This window comes from Phaenicophaeus curvirostris, unplaced genomic scaffold (genome assembly GCF_032191515.1).
Source record: "Phaenicophaeus curvirostris isolate KB17595 unplaced genomic scaffold, BPBGC_Pcur_1.0 scaffold_338, whole genome shotgun sequence".
Lineage (NCBI taxonomy): Eukaryota > Metazoa > Chordata > Aves > Cuculiformes > Cuculidae > Phaenicophaeus > Phaenicophaeus curvirostris.
This window is the reverse complement of record NW_027206939.1, coordinates 66280-91730: the sequence shown is the minus strand read 5'-3', so window position 1 is coordinate 91730 and position 25451 is coordinate 66280. Positions and strand designations below refer to the sequence as shown.

The 25451-nt window shown below is 61.2% G+C and overlaps 1 protein-coding gene across 1 annotated transcript; it reads right to left on the bottom strand.

Annotated features, from left to right (window-relative positions):
• Window positions 1-217: 217 nt before the first annotated feature.
• Window positions 218-17838, bottom strand: ERFL (ETS repressor factor like). The gene is made up of 7 exons (XM_069882794.1): window positions 17796-17838; window positions 4996-5072; window positions 3807-4041; window positions 3134-3162; window positions 2850-3046; window positions 1705-1834; window positions 218-444 (listed from the first exon to the last, which is right to left on the bottom strand). The coding sequence occupies exons 2-7, from the start codon at window positions 5057-5059 to the stop codon at window positions 218-220; spliced, it is 882 nt and encodes a 293-aa protein (XP_069738895.1). The 5' UTR covers window positions 5060-5072; window positions 17796-17838.
• Window positions 17839-25451: the final 7613 nt, after the last annotated feature.

The window sequence follows — 25451 nt, the reverse complement described above, 5'->3', positions numbered from 1 at the left end:
CATTCTGGGGTATCAGGGCTCCCCATTTCAGGGTTCCCCCCCATTTTGGGGTGTCAGGGCCCCCCATTTCAGGGTGACCCCCCATTCTGGGGTATCAGGGCTCCCCTTTTCGGGGTTCCCCCCCATTTTGGGGTGTCAGGGCCCCCCCTTTCGGGGTGCCCCCCCCATTTTGGGGTCCCCCGTTTCGGGGTGCCCCCCCCCCCTCATTTCGGGGGGGTCACGGCCCGGCCCCCGGGGTGCCTCGGGGGGGTGGGGGGGGTGGGGGGCTCCCCGCCTCGTCCCCCGAGCTGCCCCCCCCGCCGTCCGTCACCTCCAGCTCCGAATCCGAGCCGGGATCCAGCGCTCCGGGTCTTGCGGCTGCCGCTCCGGCTCCCGCTCCGGATCCGGCTCCGGGTCTTCCCGCCGCGGGCCCCGGCGCGGGGGGGGGGGCCGGCCCCGGGGGGCCTGGGGGGGGGGGGTGGGGGGGGGGGCAGGAGCCCCGCGGGGAGGGGGCAGAGGGGGGGGGCGCAGAGGGGCACGCAGGGTCCCCACCCCCAGGGGCACTCGGGGAGCCCCCCCAGACCCCCCAGCAGCGGCGCCTTCGGCAGCGGGGGGAGCCCTGGGGGGGGGGGGGGGGAGGGAGGGGGGGGGGGTGTCAGTGTTTGGGGGTGGGGGGGGACGGACACCCCCAGACAGAGACACCCCCTCAAGACAAGGACACCTCCCCCCACAGAGCGGGACCCCCCCCCCACCCCAGGTAGGGACCCCCCCCCCCACATTGCGAAGACTCCCCAATCCTGGACCCCCCCCTTGCCCCCTCCATTGATCCCCATTATCCCCCCTTGCCCCCCATTATCGCCCCCGCTGCCCCCCCATTGCAACCCCCATAGCCCCCATTATCCCCCATTACCCCCATACTGCACCCTCATTACCCCCCCATTATCCCCCATTGCCCCCCATTGCCCCCCATTACCCCCCACAGCCCCCCCATTATCCCCCCATTATCCCCCCCACTACCCCCCACAGCCCCCCCATTACCCCCATTACCCCCCATAGCCCCGCCATAGCCCCCCATTATCCCCCATTACCTCCATACTGCACCCCCATTACCCCCCCATTATCCCCCCCACAGCCCCCCATTACCCCCCATTGCCCCCATTATCCCCATTACCCCCCATAGCCCCCCCTTAGCCCCCCATTATCCCCTATTACCCCCATTATCCCCCATTGCCCCCCATTACCCCCCACTACTCCCCCACAGCCCCCCCACAGCCCCCCCATTATCCCCCATTACCCCCATTATCCCCCATAGCCCCCCCATAGCCCCCCATTATCCCCCATTACCCCCCATAGCCCCCCATTACCCCCCATAGCCCCCCCATTACACCCCCATAGCCCCCATTACACCCCATTATGCCCCCACAGCCCCCCCACAGCCCCCAATATCCCCCATTACCCCCCCAGCCCCCTCAGCCCCCCATTATCCCCCATTATTCCCCATTATCCCCCATTATCCCCCCCATAGCCCCCCCATTGTCCCCCATTACCCCCATAGCCCCCCCTTGACCCCCCCATTTGCCCCCCCGAGGGGCAGCCCCCCCCCTTTGACCCCCCCCCGAGGGGCAGCCCCCCCCTCCCCTCTCTGACCCCCCCCCGAGGGGCAGCCCCCCCCTCCCCTCTCTGACCCCCCCCGAGGGGCAGCCCCCCCTCTCCCCCCCCTCTGACCCCCCCCGAAGGGCAGCGGCGCCGCCTCCAGCCGCAGCTTCTCGGGGTCCGGTTGCCGCTCGAAGAGGGGGGGGGGCGCCCGCACGGGGGGGTCGGCGGCGCGGGGGGCGCAGAACAGCGACTGCAGCGCCTGGGGTGGGGTTAGAGACACGGAGACCCCTCAGAGACCCCCCGAGACCCCTCAGAGACACCCAGAGGCCCCAGAGCACCCCCAGAGACACGGAGACCCCTCAGAGACCCCCCCGAGACCCCCCGAGACCCCTCAGAGACACAGAGACCCCCCGAGACCCCCCAGAGACACGGAGACCCCTCAGAGACCCCCCCGAGACCCCCCGAGACCCCTCAGAGACACAGAGACCCCCCGAGACCCCCCAGAGACACGGAGACCCCTCAGAGACCCCTTAGAGACCCCCAGAGACGCCTTAGACCCCCCAGAGACCCCTTAGAGCCCCCCCGAGACACAGAGACCCCTCAGAGACCCCTCAGAGACCCCAGAGACCCCTTAGAGCCCCCCCAGAGACCCCTTAGACCCCCCGAGACCCTTTAGAGGCCCCCAGAGACACAGAGACCCCTTAGAGCCCCCCAGAGCCCCCCCTAGAGACCCCCTAGAGCCCCCCCTTAGAGCCCCCCCTTATAGACCCCTTAGAGCCCCTCAGAGACACTGAGACCCCCCCCAGAGACACCCCAGAGACCCCTTAGAGACCCCCCCCCAGACCCTCCCTCATAGCCCCCCCATGGCCCCCCCCATAGCCCCTCATTTATAGCCCCCCCCCTTATATCCCCGCAGTCAGAGCCCCCCCCCATTTAACCCCTTCCCTCCCGGACCCCCGTACCTCAATCAGACCCTCCCTCCCCATTTAACCCCTTCCTCCCTCCCCATTAACCCCTTCCTCCCTCCCCATTAACCCCTTCCTCCCTCCCCATTAACCCCTTCCTTACCCTCCGCATTTAACCCCTTCCCCCTCCCCATTTAACCCCTCCTCTCCCCATTTAACCCCTTCCCTCCCCATTAACCCCTTCCTCCCCATTTAACCCCTTCCCTCTCCATCAACCCCTTCCCTCCTGGCCCCATTTAACCCCTTCCCCCTTCCCATTTAACCCCTTCCGTCCCCATTTAACCCCTTCCCTCCCGCCCCCCCCCCCACCCCGTACCTCGGCGCTGAGGGGGGCGCAGTCGGGGCCCCCCCCGTGCCCCCCCCCCCGGGGAAGGGCAGCAGCAGCGGGGCCGCCCCCGGCAGCTCCAGCAGGGGACAGTTCACCAGAACCACTTTGCTGAAGTTGAACTTGTAGGTGAAGCGCTTCCCCTTCGTCTTGTGCAGGATCCGCTTGTTGTAGTAATCACCTGGGGGGGGGACACAGCGGGGTGACCCCCCCGGAACCCCCCAGTGACCCCCAGTGCCCCCCAGCATCACCAGTGCCCCCCCTGTACCCTCAGCACCCCAGTATCCCCAGTGCCTCCTGCTGAAGGAGGTTTTGGGGGTCCCAGAGTGGGACCTCTGGGCGTCTCGGAGGTCCTGGAGGGTTTGGGGTCCCTGGGATTTAGGGAGCCCTGGAGATTTTGGGGTCCTGGAGGGGGCCTGGGGGTCCTGGAGAGGGTTTGGGGGACCTGGAAAGGGTTTGGGGGTCCTGGAAGGTTTGGGGGTCCTGGGCATTTGGGGGGTTGGGGGGTCTTGGGGTCTGTTGAGGGGCCTCTGGAGGGTTTGGGGGTCCTGGAGGGTTTGGGCGTCCTGAGGATTTTGAGGGTGTCCAGAGGTCTTGGGGGGTCTTGGGGTCTGTTGAGGGTCCTCTGGAGGGTTTGAAGGTCTTGGAGAGTTTGGGGGTCCTGAGGACTTCAGGGAATCCAGGGGATTTGGGGGTCTTGGGGTCTGTTGAGGGGCTTCTGGAGGGATTGAAGGTCTTGGAGATTTTGGGGGTCCCGGGGATTTTGGGGAATCCAGGGGATTTGGGGGTCTTGGGATCTGTTGAGGGGTCTCTAGAGGGTTTGAAGGTCCTGGAGGGTTTGAAGGTCCTGGAGGGTTTGGGGGTGCTGGAGGGTTTGGGGGTGTCTGGGTGGGGTTTGAGGCCCTGGGCTGGGCTGGGGGTGCAGCGGGGGGGTCCCCAACCTGAGGGCGCGGCTGAGCTTGTCGTAGTTCATGTGGGGTTTGCACTTGCGGACGCCCCAGAGCCGAGCCACCTCGTCGGGGTCCTTGATGACGAACTCGCCGTAGTCGCCCTGCCAGGCGATGACCTCGCGATACTCGTCCTTGCGCAGCAGCTCCAGGATGAAGTGCCAGAGCTGGATCTGCCGCGAGCCGGGGCTCGACTCGGGCTTGTACGCCCAGTCCGGGAAGGCAAAGCCTGCGAGAAACGGGACGCCGAGGCGCTCAGGAGCCGTGGATCCCAAGGATGAAGACGCCATGGGCCTTGGGGACACCAAGATGCTCAACAACGATGGCCCCATGGATCCTGCTGACACCAAGGAGCTCAAGAATGATGGTTCCATGGATCTTGGGGACACCAAGATGCTCAACGACGATGGATCCCAAGGACGATGGCCCCATGGATCTTGGGGACACCAAGGAGCTCAAGGACGATGGCCTCATGGGTCTTGGGGACACCAAGATGCTCAACAACGATGGCCCCATGGATCTTGGGGACACCAAGGAGCTCAAGAATGATGGATCCCAAGGATGATGGCTCCATGGGTCTTGGGGACACCAAGATGCTCAAGAACGATGGCCCCATGGATCTTGGTGACATCAAGATATTCAAAAACGATGGATCCCAAGGACAATGGCCCTATGGGTCTTGGTGACACTGAGATGCTCAACAACGATGGCCCCATGGATCCTGGTGACACCAAGATGCTCAACAACACTGGCCCCATGGGTCTTGGGGACACCAAGGAGCTCAAAAACAATGGCCCCATGGATCTTGGTGACATCAAGATGCTCAAAAATGATGGATCCCAAGGACAATGGCCTCATGGATCTTGGTGACACCAAGGAGCTCAAGGACGATGGCTCCATGGGTCTTGGTGACACCAAGATGCTCAAGAATGATGGTTCCATGGATCTTGGGGACACCAAGATGCTCAACGACGATGGATCCCAAGGACGATGGCCCCATGGATCTTGGGGACACCAAGGAGCTCAAGAACGATGGCCCCATGGATCCCAAGGATGACGCCTCCATGGGTCCCAGCAAGGATGTCCCCATGGCTCCTGGTGACAGTGGGTGCCCAGGAATGGGGATGCCCAGAGCCGGGGGTGGGGGTGCCCTGGGGGGGGGGGTCCGTCTGTCCGGGGGTACCTGGGGTCCAGAGGGCGGGCACCGGGGCGGTGAGGAGGAGGTCGGAGACGCAGCTGCAGTCCATGGCGGGGTCACACCTGGGGGCAGCGGGGAGGACTTAGGGGCGCAGGGAGGGGGACGGGGGGGATTTGGGGTGCAGGGAGGGAGACGGGGGGGATTTGGGGTGCAGGGAGGGGATTTGGGGTGCAGGGAAGGGGCATAGGGATGGATTTGGGGTGCAGGGAGGGGCTTTGGGGCGCAGGGAGGGGGACGGGGGGGATTTGGGGTGCAGGGAGGGGGCACAAGGGTGGGTGTGGGGTGCAGGAAGGGGCTTTAGGGTGCAGGGAGGGGACACAGGGGTGGATTTGGGGTGCAGGGAGGGGCTTTGGGGTGCAGGGAGGGGGCATAGGGGTGGATTTGGGGTGCAGGGAGGGGCTTTGGGGTGCAGGGAGGGGGCATAGGGGTATATTTGGGGTGCGGGGAGGGGCTTTGGGGTACAGGGAAGGGGCACAGGGGTGGATTTGGGGTGCAAGGTGGATTTCGGGATGTAGGGAGGGACACAGCCGTGGATTTGGGGCACAGGGGTGGATTTTGGGGCGCAGGGAGAGATTTTGGGGTGTGAGGAGGGGATACAGACGTAGATTTGGGGCACAGGGGTGGATTTGAGGTTACGGGGAGGGGGCACAGGGGTGGATTTGGGGGCACAGGGGTGGATTTTGGGACGTGGGGCCAGATTTTGGGGTGCAGGATGGATTTGGGTCATAGGGAGGGGGCCCGGGGGTGGATTTTGGGGTTCAGGGGAGGATTTTGAGGTGCAGGGGTGGATTTGGGGATGCAGGGAGGGGGCGCAGGGGTGGATTTGGGGTGCAGGGATGGGATTTGGGGCACAGGGAGGGGGCGCGGGGCCGGATTTGGGGTGCGGGGGAGGGTTTTGGGGCGCAAGGGGGGGCTGAGGGCTGGGTTTGGGGCTCGGGGAGGCCTGGTGGCCCCCCCCTTCCCCCCCTGCCCCCCGGCACCCGCTCCGGTTCCTTGTTAGTTTTGATCCGGGCTCGGCGCTGGCGCTAACGAGGAGCCCAGGGAATCGGGGCCCGCGGCCACCGGCAGCCGCCGCGCCAGAGCTCAGCACAGACCCCCCAACCCTATAGACCTATAGGTACAGACCCACACACACAACCCTATAGACCTATAGGTACAGACCCACACACACAACCCTATAGACCTATAGGTACAGACCCATAGACACAACCCTATAGACCTATAGGTACAGACCCACACACACAACCCTATAGACCTATAGGTACAGACCCACACACACAACCCTATAGACCTATAGGTACAGACCCACACACACAACCCTATAGACCTATAGGTACAGACCCACACACACAACCCTATAGACCTATAGGTACAGACCCACACACACAACCCTATAGACCTATAGGTACAGACCCATAGACACAACCCTATCGACCTATAGGTACAGACCCACAGAGACAGCCCCATAGACACAGACCTATAGATAGAACCCTATAGATACAGACCTATAGACACGGACCTATAGATAGAGACCCATAGAGTGAGCCCCATAGACACAGACCTATAGACAGGGACCTATAGATAGAGACCTATAGATACAGCCCCATAGATAGAGACCCATAGACACAGACCTATAGACACGGACCTATAGATAGAGACCCATAGAGAGAGCCCCATAGACACAGACCTATAGATAGAACCCTATAGACACAGACCTATAGACAGAACCCTATAGATACAGCCCTATAAATACAGCCCCATAGATAGAGATCCATAGACACCGACCTATAGATACAGCCCCATAGACACGGACCTATAGATACAGGCCTATAGATAGAGCCCCATAGATACAGTCCCATAGATACAGACCTATACACATGGAGCTATAGATAGAGACCTATAGATATAGCCCTATAGACAGTCCAATAGATACAGCCCTATAGACACAGCCCCATAGACAGAGTCCTATAGATATAGCCCCATAGACATGGCCCTATAGATACAGTCCTATAGACACAGCCCTATAGATACGGTCCCATAGACAGAGCCCTATAGACACGATCCTATAGGACCAGCCCTATAGATAGAGCCCCACAGACACAGCCCTACAGACCCAACCCTATAGCCGCCGTGCTCCCACAGACAGTCCTGTGCTCGCAGCCCCTATATAAAGAGCCTCTCTGCACACAGCCCTATAGCCCCAGCCCCTATAGCCCCAGCCCCTGTGCACACAGCCCCAGACACGGCTCCTATAGGCTCCCCCGGCTCTTACACACGCAGCCCCTATACACACGCGGCCCCCGTAGAGATACGGCGCCCGTGGGGAGGCAGAGCTTATGTACACAGAGCTTATATCCACAGCCCCTATACACACAGCCCCTATACACACACAGAGACGCAGAGCTTATAGAGACGCAGCCCCTATATACACAGAGCCTATATAGACAGTGCTTATAGACGCAGCCCTATAGATACAGCCCTTATACACCTGTTCATACACGTGTGGTCCTTCTGTATGCCCAGGCCTTATATACTCAGCCCCTATAGCCCTGTCCCTTATGTACCCAGCCCCTATAGCCCTTTCCCTTATATACCAGCCCCAGCTCCTACACACGTGTCCCCTATAGCCTCAGCTCCTTCACGTACAGCCCTGCACTCGCAGTCCCTGCACGTACGTCCCCCATACGCTCCTGTCCTTCATGGACACCTCTATACATCCAGCTCCTTCTCGGAGACCCCTATAGACCCTTTCTATCCACCCTTATAGGCTCAGCTCCTTTCTATCCACCCCTATAGGCTCGATCCCCGCACGTACATCCCATGCACGCTCTGTTCTTTCCCCTACACCTCTATACATCCCCTATAGGGTCCGATCCTTCCCATGCCCCCCTACACACCCCTATACCCTCAGTCCCTGCACGGACGTCCTTATAGCCTCGGATTCTTTACATACATCTGTATTTGCTCAGTCCCTCTGCGCAGGTCCCCTATACACCCAGCTCCTTCCCCTACACCCCTATACACACCCCTACACCCCTATATACCCCTCCTCACCCCATCCTCACCCTATACACTTCCCTACAGCCCTATACCACCCCTCCTCACGCTATACACCCCCCTATATCCCCCTCCTCACCTTATACACCCCCCAAACCCTCCATCCTCGCCCTATACATCCCCCTATACCCCCTCCTTATCCTATACACCCCCTTCTACACCCCTATACCCTCCTCCTCACCCTATACACCCCCTTCTACACCCCTATACCCTCCTCCTCACCCTATACACCTCCCTACACCCCTATACCCCCATCCTCACTCTATACACCCCACATATCCCCTTCTTCACCCTATACACCCCCTTCCTCACCCTATACACCCCCCCTCCCCACCCTATACACCCCCCTATACCCCCTCCTCACCCCTATACCCCTCTCCTCACCCTATACACCCCCCTATACCCCCCTCTTCACCCTATTATCCCCCTCCTCCTCACCCTATACACCCCCTATACGCCCCTCTTCACCCTATTACCCCCCCTCCTCAACCCATATGCCCCCCTATCCCCTCCTCCTCCCTCTATACACCCCTTATACTCCCCCTCCTCGCTCTATACACCCCCTATAACCCCCTCCTCACCCTATACACCCCCTATACCCCCCTCCTCTCCCTATACACCCCCCCACACCCCTCTCCTCGCCCTATAACCCCCTCCTCACCCCTATACACCCCCCTAAACCCCCCTCCTCACCCCTATACCCCCCTCCTCACCCTATACACCCCTCTATACCCCCCTCCTCACCCTATACACCCCCCTAAACCCCCCTCCTCACCCCTATACCCCCCTCCTCACCCTATACACCCCCTATACCCCCCTCCTCTCCCTATACACCCCCCTACACCCCTCTCCTCGCCCTATAACCCCCTCCTCACCCCTATACACCCCCCTAAACCCCCCTCCCTCCCCCCATTAACCCCCTTCCTCACTTCCCCCCCCCACTCGGGGCTGCGCTGGGTGGGTGATGCCCCTCCCCCCCCGCTATACCCCCCCCTCTATAGGCCCCCCCTATACCCCCCCAGCCCCTGCATTATTCATTATCTCCCCAATTAGCGCCCGCCCGCCGGCCCCGGCCTCGTTGTTTCATGACCCGCGGCGATCGCAGCGAGGACCGAGACCCCCCCCCACCTTCTATAGGCCCCCCCTCCCCTCCCCAGCCCCCCCCCCCCCCCCGAGCCCCCCCGGCCCGGATCGATGCGGGGATCAATGGGGCCGCTTTGATCCAGCCGCCCCGGACAGACGGACGGACAGACACGTATAGGGACCCCTATACACCCCCCAACAACCCAGAGAGCAGCGTACGACCCCCCCCATGTACACCTATAGGTGCTATAGGGCCCCCCATGTACGGCTCTGGGTGCTATAGGGCCCCCCATGTACACCTATAGGTGCTATAGGGCCCCTCATGTATGGCTATAGGTGCTATAGGGCCCCCCATGTACACCTAGAGGTGCTATAGGGCCCCCCATGTATGGCTATAGGTGCTATAGGGCCCCCCATGTACGGCTCTGGGTGCTATAGGGCCCCCCATGTACAGCTATGGGTGCTATAGGGCCCCCCATGTACAGCTATAGGTGCTATAAGGCCCCCCATGTACACCTATAGGTGCTATAGGGCCCCCCATGTATGGCTATAGGTGCTATAGGGCCCCCCATGTACGGCTCTGGGTGCTATAGGGCCCCCCATGTACAGCTATGGGTGCTATAGGGCCCCCCATGTACAGCTATAGGTGCTATAAGGCCCCCCATGTACACCTATAGGTGCTATAGGGCCCCCCATGTATGGCTATAGGTGCTATAGGGCCCCCCATGTACGGCTCTGGGTGCTATAGGGCCCCCCATGTACAGCTATGGGTGCTATAGGGCCCCCCATGTACACCTAGAGGTGCTATAGGGCTCCCTGTGTGCGGCTATGGGTGCTATAGGGCCCCCACAGAGCAGTATACAGCCCCCCCATACACATCTATAGGTGTTATAGAGCCCCATAAGCAGATATAGGTGGCACACAGCCCCCCATGTGCACCTATAGGTGCTATAGGGCCCCCATAGAGCAGGATACAGCCCCCCATGTGCACCTATAGGTCCTATAAGGCCCCCATAGAGCAGTATACAGCCCCCCCCATTCACATCTATAGGTGCTATAGAGCCCCATAAGCAGATATAGGTGGCACACAGCCCCCCATAGAGCAGTATACAGTCCCCCATGTGCGGCTATAGGTGCTATAGGGCTCCCATAGAGCAGTATAGGGCTCCCCGTGTGCGGCTATGGGTGCTATAGGGCCCCCACAGAGCAGTATAGAGCCCCCGATGCGCACCTATAGGTCCTATAAGGCCCCCATAGAGCAGTATACAGCCCCCCCCTACACATCTATAGGTGCTATAGAGCCCCATATGCAGATATAAGTGGCACACAGCCCCCCATAGAGCAGTATACAGCCCCCCATCTGCAGCTATAGGTGCTATAGGGCACCCATATGCAGCTGTAGGTGGCACGCAGCCCCCCATATAGCAGTATACAGCCCCCCATACACATCTACAGGTGCTATAGGGGCCCCCAGAAGCAGCTAGACGTGACATACAGCCCCCCGATATGTGAATATACAGCTCCACACCTTAATATATCGGCATATAGCCCCCCTATAGACAGATAGAAACAACATATGGCCCTCCCATGTGCAGATATAGGTGATGCGCAGACCCTCATACGCAGATATAGGGGATGCATGACTCCCTATATGCAGCTATAAGCAATATACATCCCCCGCGTACACCTATACAAGCCATATACAGCCCCATATCATCAGATATAGGTGTCATATGGCCCCCCCTATACACAGCCATACAGCACCCCCCTATAGTGGGACAGCAGCAACATCGGCCCTGGCACGAGGGGCCCCTATGGCGCATCTATAGGGGACTGCGGCCATCTCTACCGACCGGGACGAGTGGTCCATACGTACCCGGGGCCATCGCACGCTCTCTACGTATAGATAGAGGTATAGAACGGTGTCAGCTGTGGGGGGAATGTGCCTATAGATCCGCTTCTAAGGGGAAGATGAGGATGTGCGCCTATGGCAGCTATACGTCCCTCTATAGAGGACGCGGCTCCGCGCTGAGCAAACACCACAAACGCAGACATCGCTATAGGGACCATCCCCTATAGGTGTTTGCAGAGCGAGAACATCCCGCGGGCAGCGTGGCTGAGCGAGCCCCGTGCCTATAGGCGCCATAGGGGGTGTGCGAGAAACACGTCCCCTATAGAATTCGGCTGCAGGTCTGGATGGGGTGTGTCCCTATAGGTGTGGGTACAAAGCCTCAATTCTATAGGGAATATTCCCCCCCAGTCCTATAAGGGTGGTTATAGGGTCCCTGTATGCACTGAAGGAGCCCTGGCCCCTATATTTGGCTGCACAGGCACATATAGGGGTCTCTATACTGTGCTAGCTGGGATGCTTCAATGGTTCAGCTGCAGCAGACCCTATAGAGCCAGTGGGGATGAGAACGCGTCCATACGGACCATGTATAGGGGACAGGGACAGTATCGCATCCATACGTCCCGTCCATAGGGGCTGCAGGACCGTATGGATCGTGCGGAGGGTATGGGGGGGACCTTACGGGTTGTGGATAGGGGGAGAGGGGACCGTATGGACCACATAGGGGATGGGGGGACCATACAGAGCATGTGTAGGGGATGGGGGGGGACTGTATGGATGTATAGGGTCGGGGAGGGGGGCATATGGATGCTGTATAGTGTGTGTGGGAACCATAGTGATGGGGCGGGGGGTCTATGGGTGATGTATAGGGTGGAAGGGGACCGTATAGATAATGTGTAAGGGGTGGGGGGGGCACGTACAGACGACGTATAGGGTGGAGGGGGCCATATGGACAATATATAGGGGGTGGGGGGGGCCGTATGGATGATATGGAGGGGGTGGGGGGGGTACAGACGATGCATAGGGGATGTATAGGGGTCGATATGGATGATATATGGGGGGGGGCATATGGATGATGGGGGGGGAGCATAGAGATGATGTCTAGGGGGTGGGGGGGCCCATATAGATGGGGGAGGACATATGGATGGGGGGGGGGGGGGCAGATCAAAGCTCGGGGCCGGGGGGCGAATCCGGTGCTGGAGGTGGGGGGGGGGGGGAAGCCTTAATTAATCATTAGCAGGTAATTAATGCGACATCTGAGCGCGGGGGGGGGGGGGGTTGCACACGAGGAGGGGGCACACGAGGGGGGTTACACACCCACACGCGTGTGCGAGGCCGACCCCGGGCTTCGCACACGCGTGTTCACACTCACATGCGTGTGCGGAGCTGCTCCCAGGCCTCGCACACGCGTGTTCACACTCACATGCGTGTGCGGAGCTGCTCCCGGGCCTTGCACACGCGTGTTCACACCCACATCCGTGTGTGGAGCTGCTCCCAGGCCTCGCACACGTGTGTTCACACCCACATCCGTGTGTGGAGCTGCTCCCAGGCCTCGCACACGCGTGTTCACACCCACATCCGTGTGTGGAGCTGCTCCCAGGCCTCGCACACGCGTGTTCACACCCACATACGTGTGCGGAGCTGCTCCCGGGCCTCGCACACGCGTGTTCACACCCACATACGTGCACCCCAGGCCTCGCACACGCGTGTTCACACCCACATGCGTGTGCGGAGCTGCTCCCGGGCCTCGCACACGCGTGTTCCCGCGTCGCTGCCGTGTCCGAGCCCCCCGGGAGCCGCCGCGGCCCCCGCTCCATCTTTCTTCATTTGGAGCCACTTTAGTCCTGACGCCACTTTTATTTAAAGCGTTTCGCCCGCGCGGCCACGGGGGAAAGACGAGGAGAGGGGGGAAAGGCAGGAGGAGGGGGGTAAATCCGGGATGAGGGGGGAAAGCCGGGGCGCTGGGGGTAAATCTGAGGGGCTGGGGGAAAACTGGGGTGCGGGGGGTAAATTCAGGATGAGGGGGTAAAGCCAAGGTGCCAGTTTAAAACTGGGATGCTGGGATAAATTCAGGATGAGGGGGTAAAGCCGGGATGCTGGGGTAAAGCCAGGATGGGGGGGAAAAGCCAAGGTACCAGCGAAAAGCTGGGATGTGGGATTAAATTCAGGATGCTGGGATAAAGCTGGAATGTGGGGGTAAAGCCGCGATGCTGGGGTAAAGCCAAGGTACCAGTTTAAAACTGGGATGTGGGATTAAAGTCAGGATGCTGGGATAAAGCTGGGATGTGGGGGTAAATTCAGGATGAGGGGGAAAAGCTGGGATGCTGGGGTAAAGTCAGGATGAGGAGGAAAAGCCAAGGTACCAGTTTAAAACTGGGATGCTGGGATAAAGTCAGGATGGGGGGGAAAAGCCAAGGTACCAGCATAAAGCTGGGATGTGGGATTAAATTCAGGATGAGGGGGTAAAGCCAAGGTACCAGCTTAAAACTGGGATGTGGGATTAAAGTCAGGATGCTGGGATAAAGCTGGGATGTGGGGGTAAATTCAGGATGAGGGGGAAAAGCTGGGATGCTGGGGTAAAGTCAGGATGAGGAGGAAAAGCCAAGGTACCAGTTTAAAACTGGGATGCTGGGATAAAGTCAGGATGGGGGGGAAAAGCCAAGGTACCAGCATAAAGCTGGGATGTGGGATTAAATTCAGGATGAGGGGGTAAAGCCAAGGTACCAGCTTAAAACTGGGATGCTGGGATAAAGTCAGGATGCTGGGGAAAAGCCAAGGTACCAGTGTGAAGCTGGGATGTGGGATGAAATTCAGGATGCTGGGATAAAGCTGGGATGTGGGGGTAAAGCCAAAACCCTGGTGTAAAGCTAAAACCCTGGTGTAAAGCAGTGAGGCTGGTGCAGGGCGTAAAGCCGAGACACCATCACGGAGCCCGAGACGTCGGCGTGAAGCCGAAGCGACGGCGCGAAGCCGAGATATTGAGATGCTGGAGCCGCCGCGCGACGCGGGGGGAAGCCGAAATGTTGGTGTAAAGCCGAAATGTTGGTGTAAAGACAAGTTGTTGGTGTAAAGACAAGTTGTTGGTGTAAAGCTGAGGTGTCGGTGCAAAGCTGAGACACTGGCACGATCCTGAGATGCCGGCGTGAAGCGGAGATGCTGGCGTGAAAGCAAAGGGATGGTGTAAATCGGAGGTCCTGGTGCCAAGACAAGGTGTTGGTGCAAAGCTAAGGTGCTGGTGCAAAGCTAAAGTGCTGGTGCAAAGCCAAGATGTTGGTGCAAAGCCAAGATGTTGGTGCAAAGCCGAGGCAGCAGCGTGAAGCTGAGATGCCGGCACGAAGCTGAGACGCTGGTGCAAAGGGAAAGTGTCGGTGCAAAGGCAAGAGGAGGGTGTAAAGCCGAAATATCTGTGTAAAGCCAAAATATTGGTGTAAAGCCAAAATATTGGTGTAAAGCCAAGCTGTTGGTGTAAGGCCAAGCTGTTGGTGCAAAGCTGAGGCAGCAGCGTGAAGCTGAGATGCCGGCGCGATCCCGAGATGGAGCTGAGATGCTGGTGTAAAGGGGAAGTGATGGTGCAAAGCCAAGATATTGGTGCAAAGGAAAGATGTTGGTGCAAAGGAAGGATGTTGGTGCAAAGCTGAGGTGGGGGTGCAAAGCCAAGACACCGTGGGGCCACGATTTCGGGGTCAACCGGCATCCTGGGGGTCCCGGTTGTGCCGGGGGGTCCCAGTTGTGCAAGGGGTCCCGGTTGTGCAAGGGGTCCCGGTTGTGCCAGGGGGTCCTGGTCGTGCCAGGGGGTCCCGGAGGTTCCGGGGGGTCCCGGGGGGTCCCGGGGGGCCGCGTCGGAGGCGCCGAATCCCGAGTGCTAAATTCCCGGCATCGATCAGGCGGGATGAGGGCAATAAATTCTAGTGACAAGACGTGCGTCGCACGCCCATCGATCCGGCGGCACCGCGGCCGCACACGCGTGTGCCCCCCAGGAGCACGGAGAGCACACGCGTGTGCCCCCCAGGAGCAGCCGGAGCACGCGTGCGAAGGTGTGCGAGGGCGTGCGGAGGGGGTGCAGCACACGCGTGTGGAGAAGACACACATCTAGGCGTGCAAAGCGCACGCGTGAGAGCGTAAATGTGCAAAAGTGAGCGTGCCCAGGCAGGGCACGCGTCGAGGCGTGCGAGGCGCACGTGTGCGGGGGGCTCCGAGCGCCGAGCACACGTGCGAGGCTGCACGGGGCGGCACGTCTGCCGGAGCGTGCGGAGCACACGTGTACGAGGCTCGGAGCACACGTGAACGGGGCGTGCGGAGCCCGGGTGTGCAGAGCGCTGCCGCCAGCGCGTGCTGCACACGCGTGTGCGAAGCATGTGCCGGCTGGGCGCAGATCCACATCACGGGCGTGCGAGGCCCCTGACACGCGTGTGCGAGCCCCATGGGTGTGCGAGCCCCCCCGACACACGTGTGTGAGCCCCACAGGCGTGCGAGGCCCCCCAACATGCGTGTGCGAGGCCCCCGACACGCGTGTGCGAGCCCCGTAAGTGCATGAGCCCCCCCCCAACCCAGCATCGGGGACCCCCCACCCCACCGCCACCCCCCCATAGGGCCTATAGGGGTGTGGGTTCTATAGGGTGGGGGGGGGTGGGGGGGGTAGGGTGTCTCTGGGGTCTACAGGGATCTCTGGGGTCTATAGGGTCTGCTCTGCCTATAGAGATTAAGGGGGGGGCTATGGGATCTATAGCTCTCTATGGGGTCTATAGGGATCATCTATGGGGTCTGCTGTGCCTATAGAGCTTAAGGGGAGCGGGCTATGGGGTCTATAGGGGTCTATGGGGTCTATAGGGTCCGCTGTGCCTATAGAGTTTAACGGAGGGACTATGGGATCTATAGGGACCTGTGGGGTCTAGAGGGATCTATGGGGTCTGTAGGGTCTATAGGGTCTGCTGTGCCTATAGAGCTTAATGGGAGGGCTATGGAGGTCCATAGGGATCTATGGGATCTATAGGGTCGGGACCTATGGGATCTATAGGGGTGTATGAGGTCAGGGGTCTACGGGGTCTCTAAGGGTCGGGGGAGGCTGTATGGGACCTATAGTGTCTGTAGGGGTCTCTGGGGTTGGGGGGGTCCATGGATTGATGGGGTTTATGGTGTTGGGCGTCTATAAGGGAATATAGGGCTGGGGCGATGTGGGGGCTCTGGTGGCTATAGGAGCTATAGGGGCTATAGGGGGCTATGGGGCTATAGAGGCTATGAGGACTGGGGAGGGCTATAGGGTCTATGGGGCTATAGAAGCTACAGGGTCTACAGGAGCCATAGGGGCTAAGGGGTCGATATGGGGGCTATGGATTCTATAGAGGCTATGGGGTCTATAGGGGACTATAGGATCTATGTGGCTATAGGGTCTATGGGTGGGCTACGTCGCTGTAGGGTCTATGTGGCCACAGGGGCTATAGGGGACTATGTGTCTATAGGGTCCATGAGGGGGCTCTATGGGTCTATAGGTTCTGGGGCGGGGTGGTCCATGGCAGTATAGGGTCCATAGAGTCTATGGGGGGGCGGTCCATGGGGCTATATGGTCTATGGGTGGGGGGTGTCCACGGGGCTATATGGTCTATAGGGTCTATGGGGGGAGTGTCTATGTGTCTATAGGTTTTATGGGGAGGGTCCATGGCAGTATAGGGTCCATAGGGTCTATGAGGGGGGTCTATGGGGCTATAGGGTCTGTGAGGGGTGTCTATGTGTCTATAGGGTCTATGGGGGGGGGTGTCCACGGGGCTATATGGTCTATAGGGTCTATGGGGGGAGTGTCTATGTGTCTATAGGTTTTATGGGGAGGGTCCATGGCAGCATAGGGTCCATAGGGTCTATGAGGGGGGTCTATAGGGTCTAGGAGGGGGGTCTATAGGGTCTAGGAGGGGTGTCTATGGGTCTATGCGTCTATAGGGTCTATGGGTGGGGGGGGTCCACGGGGCTATAGGGTCTATAGGGTCTATGGGGGGGGTGTCTATGTGTCTAGATGGGGGGGTCTATAGGGTCTATAGGGTCTGGGCAGCCCGGGGCGCTGATGAATTCCCGCCGTTGTCTCTTAATCTCCGGCGCGATCGATTCGCTATTTCCCTTTGTTGCCAGAAACTTCGATCCTGGCCGGGGCCGGGGCGGGGGGGGGGGGGGCGAGGTGGGGGGGGGGGCGAGGTTCGAGTAGGGGGGGGGTGGGGGGGCGCCGGGGGGGGGGGAAGAAGAAGAAGAAGAAGAAGGAGAAGGAGAAGGAGCTAAAGCAAAAGCCGCCCCGAGGCCACGGAGATGGGCGGGGGGGGGGGGAGGAAGAGAACGATGGGGATGGAGGGAGGGGGGGGGAGAAATGGGGAGGGGGGGGTGGGGGGGAGCCGAGGGAGAGCAGCCCCGAGGCCACGACGATGGGCGCTGGGGGGGGGAAGGAAGAAAGGAAGAAGGAGGAGGAAGAAGAAGCAGGGGGGAGCCCCCCAGGGGGAGAGCCGCCCCGAGGCCACGACGATGGGCGCTGGGGACTTTGAGGTGGGGGGGGGGGGGGGGATGGAAGGGGAGCCCCAAGTCAGAGCAGCCCCGAGGCCACGACGATGGGCGCTGGGGACTTTGAGACGGGGGAGGTTGGGGGGGGGGGGGGTTAGGGGAGCCCCAAGCCAGAGCCGCCCCGAGGCCACGGAGATGGGCGCAGGGTCTGAGAGGAGAGGAGGGGGGGAGGGATGGGGGGGGATGGGGGGGGGGGACACGGGGAGGTGTGGGGGGGGTTGGATGGAGGGATCCGGTTCCTTCGCGAGGAAAGTTGTGAACTCACCGCGGGGCGACTCCGCATCGGGCTCCGGGGGTCCCGAGGGGGTCCCGGGGGGGTCCCGGGGGGGTCCCGGGGGTCGCAGGCGGCTCAGGGCGCCCCGAGCATCCGCGCCGGGTCGAGAAGCTGGATAGGAGCCGGGATGGAACCGGGAGAACCGGGATGGAGGGACCCGGAGAACCGGGATAACGGGGATGGAGCCGGGATGGAGGGACCGGGATGAAGGAATCGGGATAACGGGGATGGAGGGACAAGGATAACGGGGATGGAGCCGGGATGGAGGGACCGGGAGAACCGGGATAACGGGGATGGAGCCGGGATGGAGGGACCGGGATGAAGGAATCGGGATAACGGGGATGGAGGGACCGGGATAACGGGGATGGAGGGACAAGGATAACGGGGATGGAGCCGGGATGGAGGGACCGGGAGAACCGGGATGGAGGGACCGGGATGAAGGAATCGGGATAACGGGGATGGAGGGACCGGGATGGAGCGATCGGGATGGAGGGACAGGGATAACGGGGATGGAGCCGGGACGGTGAGGCTGGAGGGAGCGGAGCCGGGACAGCGGGGATGGAGCCGGGATAACGGGGATGGAGCGATGGGGAGCGGGGCGGGGGGATGCGGGGATGGAGGGAGCGGAGCGGGACGGAGGGATCGGGATGGAGGGAGCGGGGTAGGTGAGGATGGACGGAGCGGGGATGGAGGGAGCGGGGATGGAGGGAGCGGGATCAGAGAGGATGGAGGGAGCGGGGATGGAGGGATCGAGGTCGGAAAGATCGGGATGGAGGGAGCGGGGAGGGAAGGATCAGGATCAGCCGGGATGGAGGGATTGGGGGTGGAGGAAGAGGGGTCGGAAAGATCGGGATGGAGGGAACGGGATCAGCGGGGATGGAGGGAGAGGGGTCGGAGGGGATGGAGGGAGCGGGGATGGAGGGATCGGGAAGATCGGGATGGAGGGAGCGGGGCAGCGACGGCAGGAGAAGAAGGGAGGGAGGGAGGGAGAGAAGAGGAGAGAGGGAAGGAGGGAGGGAAGGAGGGAGCGGGGCAGGGGAGAGGGGAGGAGAGAGGGACGGGGCAGGGGGGGGAGGAGGAGGAGGAGGAAGAGGAGAGGAGGGATGGAGGGAGCGGAGAAGGGACGGAGGAGGGATGCGGGGATGGAGGGAGCAGAGCGGGATGTGGAGAAGGGAGAGGAGGATGGACGGAGCGGGGCAGGACAAGAGGAGGGATGGAGGGAGTGGAGAAGGGATGGAGGGAGCGGAGAAGGGATGGAGGGAGCGGAGAAGGGATGGAAAGGGCAGAGAAGGGATGGAGGGAGCAGAGAAGGGATGGAGGGAGTGGAGAAGGGATGGAGGGAGTGGAGAAGGGATGGAAGGAGCAGAGAAGGGATGGAGGGAGCAGAGAAGGGATGGAGGGAGTGGAGAAGGGATGGAGGGAGCGGAGAAGGGATGGAGGGAGCGGAGAAGGGATGGAGGGAGCAGAGAAGGGATGGAGGGAGCAGAGAAGGGATGGAAGGAGCGGAGAAGGGATGGAGGGAGCAGAGAAGGGATGGAGGGAGCGGAGAAGGGATGGAGGGAGTAGAGAAGGGATGGAGGGAGTAGAGAAGGGATGGAGGGAGCAGAGAAGGGATGGAGGGAGCGGAGAAGGGATGGAGGGAGCAGAGAAGAGATGGAGGGAGCGGAGAAGGGATGGAGGGAGCGGAGAAGGGATGGAGGGAGCAGAGAAGAGATGGAGGGAGCAGGGATTGGGCTTGGGGAGGGACGTAGGGGTGGGGGAGAAGAGCAGGAGGGATAGAGGGAGAGGGAAAGGGATGCGGGGGGTGTGTGGGGCTGGAGGGATGCGGGAAGGGGACAGAGGGACTTGGGAGGGCTGCGGGGTTTGGGGGCTGTGGGGATGGAGGGATGTGGGGACAGAAGGACACGCGGACAGGGGGACGCAGGAAGGACTGTGGGGATTGAGGGGTGTGGGGCTGGAGGGACGCAGGGACAGAGGGATGCAGGAGGGATTTGGGGTGAGGGCTGCGGGGTTTGGGGGATGCAGGGATGTGGGGCTGGAGGGATGCGGGGACAGGGATGCAGGGACAGAAGGATGCGGGGACAGAGGGACGCGGGAGGGATTCGAGGCTGGAGGGCTGTGGGGTTTGAGGGATGCAGGGATGCGGGATCAGAGGGACGTGGGGTTTGAGGGATGTGGGGCCGGAGGGATGTGGGGCCGGAGGGATGCAGGGACAGACGGACGCGGGGACAGAGGGACGCAGGAGGGATTTGGGGTGAGGGCTGTGGGGTTGGAGGGATGCAGGGATGGAGGGATGTGGGGCTGGAGGGCTGTGGGGTTCGAAGGACGCAGGGATGCAGGGATGCAGGGATGCAGGGATGCAGGGATGCAGGGATTTGGGATGAGGGACAGACGGACGCGGGGACAGAGGGCCGCAGGAGGGATTTGGGGGTGAGGGCCGCGAGATGCGGGGCCGGAGGGACGCGGGCAGGGGCGGCGTGGCGGGGTTTAAGTAGCGGCCGGGCGGGCGGCGGATCGATGGATATAATTTTCCTCAAACTCGGAAAATAAAGTTCATCGCTGATCAAATTTGAAAACAGATGTGGCGGCGCCGCCCGGAATGGGCTTCGATCCGGGGGGCCGAGGGCCGAGGACGCCGGCGCACACGCGTGTGCGCGGGGACAGGGCTGTCGCACACGCGTGTGCGAGGCCACGTGCGAGGCCTATGTGGTCAGTGGCCTCGCACGTGGCCTCGCACACGCGTGTGCCCCCGAACGCGAGCCCTTACACGCACACACACGTGGCCTCGCACACGCGTGTGCCCCCACACGGCCTTGCACACGTGTGTGCCCCCACACATGGCCTTGCACACGTGTGTGCCCTTGCACACGTGCCCCACACGCCTGTCACGGCTCCGTCCCCAAGCAGGGACCTCGTTAGCGAAGATTAAACGAAGCAGCATTACAAGTCGGGGGGGCTTGAGATGAGGGGGCACCCCCTTTCCCCAACCCTCATCTATTTTGGGGTGGGGGGGGGGTCTCCCCTAAGTTTAGGGGTTGGGAGAGACCCTTTCACCCCAAATTCATTAGGGGAGAGTCCCCCCTTCCCAACACAGATTTCTTTAGGGGTCCCCCTCCACCATTTCCTCCAGGGTCCCCCCATTTCTCTCCTCCCCCCCCCCCCCGGCTTCATCCAGGGTCCCCACTCACCCAGCCTGACCCCCCCTTTCCCACGGTCGCCACCCCCCTTTTCTCTGGGGTCCCCCCGGTCCTTGCCCCCCATCCCCGTGGTCCCAGCGAGGTGGGAGGGGGGGGGGTGTCCCCCTATTCTATCTCAGGGTCCCAGAGGCAGGGGGGTCCCCCCAATCCTCCCCATCCCATTGATCCCACAAGCAGGGGGGGGGTCCCCCAATCCCACTGATCCCAGAAGCAGGGGGGTCCCCCCATTCTCCCCCATCCTAGGGGGTCCAAACAAGGGGGGGGTCCCCCCAATCCCCCCTCAGGTTCCCAGAAGCAGGGGGGTCCCCCCATTCCGGGGGTTCTAAACAGGGGGGTCCCCCCAATCCCTCCCACTCCATCTCAGGTCCAAGAAGCAGGGGGGTCCCCCCAATCCCCCCCATCCTAGGGGTTCCAAACAGAGGGGTCCCCCCACTCCCCTCACTCCCTCTCAGGTCCCAGAAGCACGGGGGTCCCCCCAATCCCCCCCATCCAGGGGTTCCAAACAGGGGGGTCCCCCCACTTCCCCCCAGGTCCAAGAAGCAGGGGGTCCCCCCATTCCCCCACATCCTAGGGGTTCCAAACAGGAGGGGTCCCCCCACTCCCTCCCAGGTCCAAGAAGCAGGGGGGTCCCCCAATCCCCCTCATCCCAGGGGTTCCAAACAGGGGGGTCCCCCCATTCCCCCACATCCTAGGGGTTCCAAACATGGGGGACCCCCAATCCCCCCCATCCCAGGGGTTCCAAACAGGGGGGTCCCCCCAATCCTCCCCACTCCATCCCAGGTCCCAGAAGCAGGGGGGTCCCCCCATTCCCCCCCATCCTAGGGGTTCCAAACAGGGGGGTCCCCCCACTCCCCCCCCACTCCCTCCAGGTCCCAGAAGCAGGGGGGTCCCCCCATTCCCCCACATCCCAGGCGTTCCAAACAGGGGGTCCCCCCAATCCTCCCCACTCCCTCCCAGGTCCAAGAAGCAGGGGGTCCCCCAATCCCCCACATCCTAGGGGTTCCAAACATGGGGGACCCCCAATCCCCCCCATCCTAGGGGTTCCAAACAGGGGGGTCCCCCCACTCCCTCCCAGGTCCCAGAAGCAGGGGGGTCCCCCCAATCCCCCCCATCCCGGGGGGCGCGGGGGGGGGTCCGTCCCGAGCCGCCTGTGTTTTCGTATCTGTCTGCTCTCCTGGAATTATGAAAAATACCCCCATCGACAGCGCGGCTCAGCTTCGATTACGGCAGATAGGACATGACAGCCCCCGATCAATAGCAGGCCCGGCCTATAAAGTGTCAAGTAATGAATCAATTTCGACTAAATTTTCCATTTTTCAGGGGCCGTTCGCCGAGAGAAGAATATCCTCTTTTGTAAAGATATTATTATCGATTGCGGCGGCAATTGACATCAGGGGTAGTTAATTCCACTCAGAATAAAATTGAAAACACTTGAGAGCGGGGAGAGAGAGAGGGAGAGACAAAGGAGAGAGGGGAGGGGGGAGAGGGGATGGACGGACAGAGGGACGGCCGGGACCCAGCCAGGGATGGGGGGTGATGAGGGGTAAGGGGGGGAGATGGGGGGGGGGGGAGATGAGAGAGATAAGGGGGTGATGGAGAGGTAAGGGGGTGCTGGGGTTAGGGGGGTACAGGGGGTGATGGGGGGATACGGGGGATACAGGGGTGAGGGGGGATCAGGGGGTGATGGGGGATACAGGGGTGATGGGAGATAAGGGGGTGATGGGGGATATAGGGATGAGGGGGGATCAGGGGGTGATGGGGGGGATACAGGGAATACAGGGGTGAGGGAGTGATAGAGAGATAAGGGGGTGATGGAGAGGTAAGGGGGTGATGGGGGGATACAGGGAATACAGGGGTGATGGGAGATAAGGGGGTGATGGGGGATATAGGGATGAGGGGGGATAAGGGGGTGAGGGGGGGATACAGGGAATACAGGGGTGAGGGGGGATAAGGGGGTGATGGGGGATACAGGGGATACAGGGGTGATGGAGATAAGGGGGTGATGGGGGATATAGGGATGAGGGGGGATAAGGGGGGGATACAGGGAATACAGGGGTGAGGGGGGTGATAGAGAGATAAGGGGGTGATGGAGAGGTAAGGAGGTGCTGGGGTGAGGGGGTTACGGGGGATAAGGGGGGGATACAGGGAATACAGGGGTGAGGGGGGATATGGGGGGGTAAAGGAGGGCTACAGGGATGAGGGGGTGATGGGGGGATATAGGGGTGAGGGGGATATAGGGGGGATACAGGGATGAGGGGGTGACAGAGAGATAAGGGGGTGATGGGGAAAATAAGTGGGGTGCAGGGATGAGGGGGGAAGAGGGGATAAAGGAATGGGGGGGTATAGGATAAGGGGGTGACAGATAAGGGGGTGATGGGGGAAATAGCGGATGCAGGGATGAGGGGGTGACGGGGAGATAAGGGGGGATACAAGGATAACGGGAGATGCAGAGATAAGGGGGTGTTTGGGGGATAAGGGGGGGATGCAGGGATAAAGGGGAGATGGAGGGAGATAAGAGGGGATGCAGGGATAAAGGGGGGGGCAGAGAGATGAGGGGGTGATGGAACAATTAAGGAGGGATCCAGGGATCCGGGGGTGATGGAGACGTTGAGAGGAGATGGAAGGATAAGGGGGTGATGGAAAGGTGATGAAAAGATGGGGGGTCCAGGGGATGAGGTGGGGGGTGGAGGGATGAGGGGGTGATAGAAGGATGTCGGGGTGCAGGAATAAAGAGGCGAAGGAAGGATAAAGGGGATAGAGGGTAATGGGGTGACGGAAGAATAAAGGGGGGGTGTAGAGATCGGGGGGGGATGAAGGGATAAAGGGGGGCTGGGAGGTTACGGACGGGGATAAACCAGGTGGGAGGGAGACAGGGACAGACGGACACGGGTGCTGGAGGCCAGGGGGTGTGATGGGGTGGGGGGGGGACAGGACAGACAGACACTGGGGTGTCCTCGGCCTCATCCCCACCTCGGGTCCCCCGGGATGGACATGGAGGGGGCACAGGATGGGGGACCCCCCACCGGGATGAGGGGGGGGGTCACACACCACTGAGCCCCCCCCAGCCCCGTGTCTGCGTGCACACGCGTGTGGTCCTGTGTCACCGCGTGTGCAAAGGGCTTGTGTGCACGCACACGGTGTGCTTGGGGCTGCGGGTGACTCCCTCCCCTCCCCGGGACCCCGATATCCACAGGAAGGGGGGGGGTCCGGCTGTTCCTTGTCTTGGGATGTCTCCATCCTGCATCCTGCATCCCACAGCATCCTGCATCCCAAAACATCCTGCATCCCACAGCAACCTGCATCCTGCATCCCACAGCAACCTGCATCCTGCATCCTTCATCCCACAGCATCCTGCATCCCACATCCTGCAGCAACCTGCATCCTGCATCCCACATCCCATGGCAACCTGCATCCTACATCCTGCATCCCGCAGCAGCCTGCGGCACCCCGCAGCCCTCCCGATCCCAAGGCACCCGTCAGCATCCCGTATCCCACCCCCTCTCCCCGTATCCCAGACCTCGCATCCCACGTTCCGCACCCTGTACCCCCACCGCACCCCCGCATCCGATATCTTGCATCTCTCCCCAGAGCATCCCATGCATCCCACACCATCCTGCATGCTGCATCCTGCACTCCACAGCATCCTCGATCCCGTATCCCACACCCCACGGCATTCCCTATCCTGTATCCTGCACCCCAGAATCCCGCACCCCACAGCATCCCTTATCCCGTATCCCACACCCCACAGCACCCCAAACCCTGCAGCATCCCCTAATCCTGCACCCTGCACCCCACAGTACCCTGCATTCCTTATCCCACACCCAACACCATCCATATCCTGCATCCCACACCCCACAGCACGCTGTATTCCTTATCCCACATCCCACAGCATCCCATATTCCTTATCCCACACTCCACAGCATCCTGTATCCTATAACCTACAGCATCCTACACCCCACAGCATCTCCTATCCTGTATCCTGCACCCCACAGCATCTCTTATCCCACAGCATCCTGTATCCCACACCCCACAGCATCCTCCATCCTATAACCTACAGCATCCTACACCCCACAGCATCTCCTATCCTGTATCCTGCACCCCACAGCATCTCTTATCCCACAGCATCTCTTATCCCACAGCATCCTGCATCCTACATCCCACAGCATCCTGTATCCTATAACCTACAGCATCCCACACCCCACAGCATCTCCTATCCTGTGTCCTGCACCCCACAGCCCCCCAAACCCCACAGCATCTCCTATCCTGTAGCCCACACCCCACAGCACCCTGTATTCCTTAACCCACACCCCACAGCATCCTGCATCCTACAACCTACAGCATCCTACACCCCACAGCATCCCATATCCTATAACCTACAGCATCCCACACCCCACAGCATCTCCTATCCTGTATCCTGCACCCCACGGCACCCCAAATCCCACAGCATCCC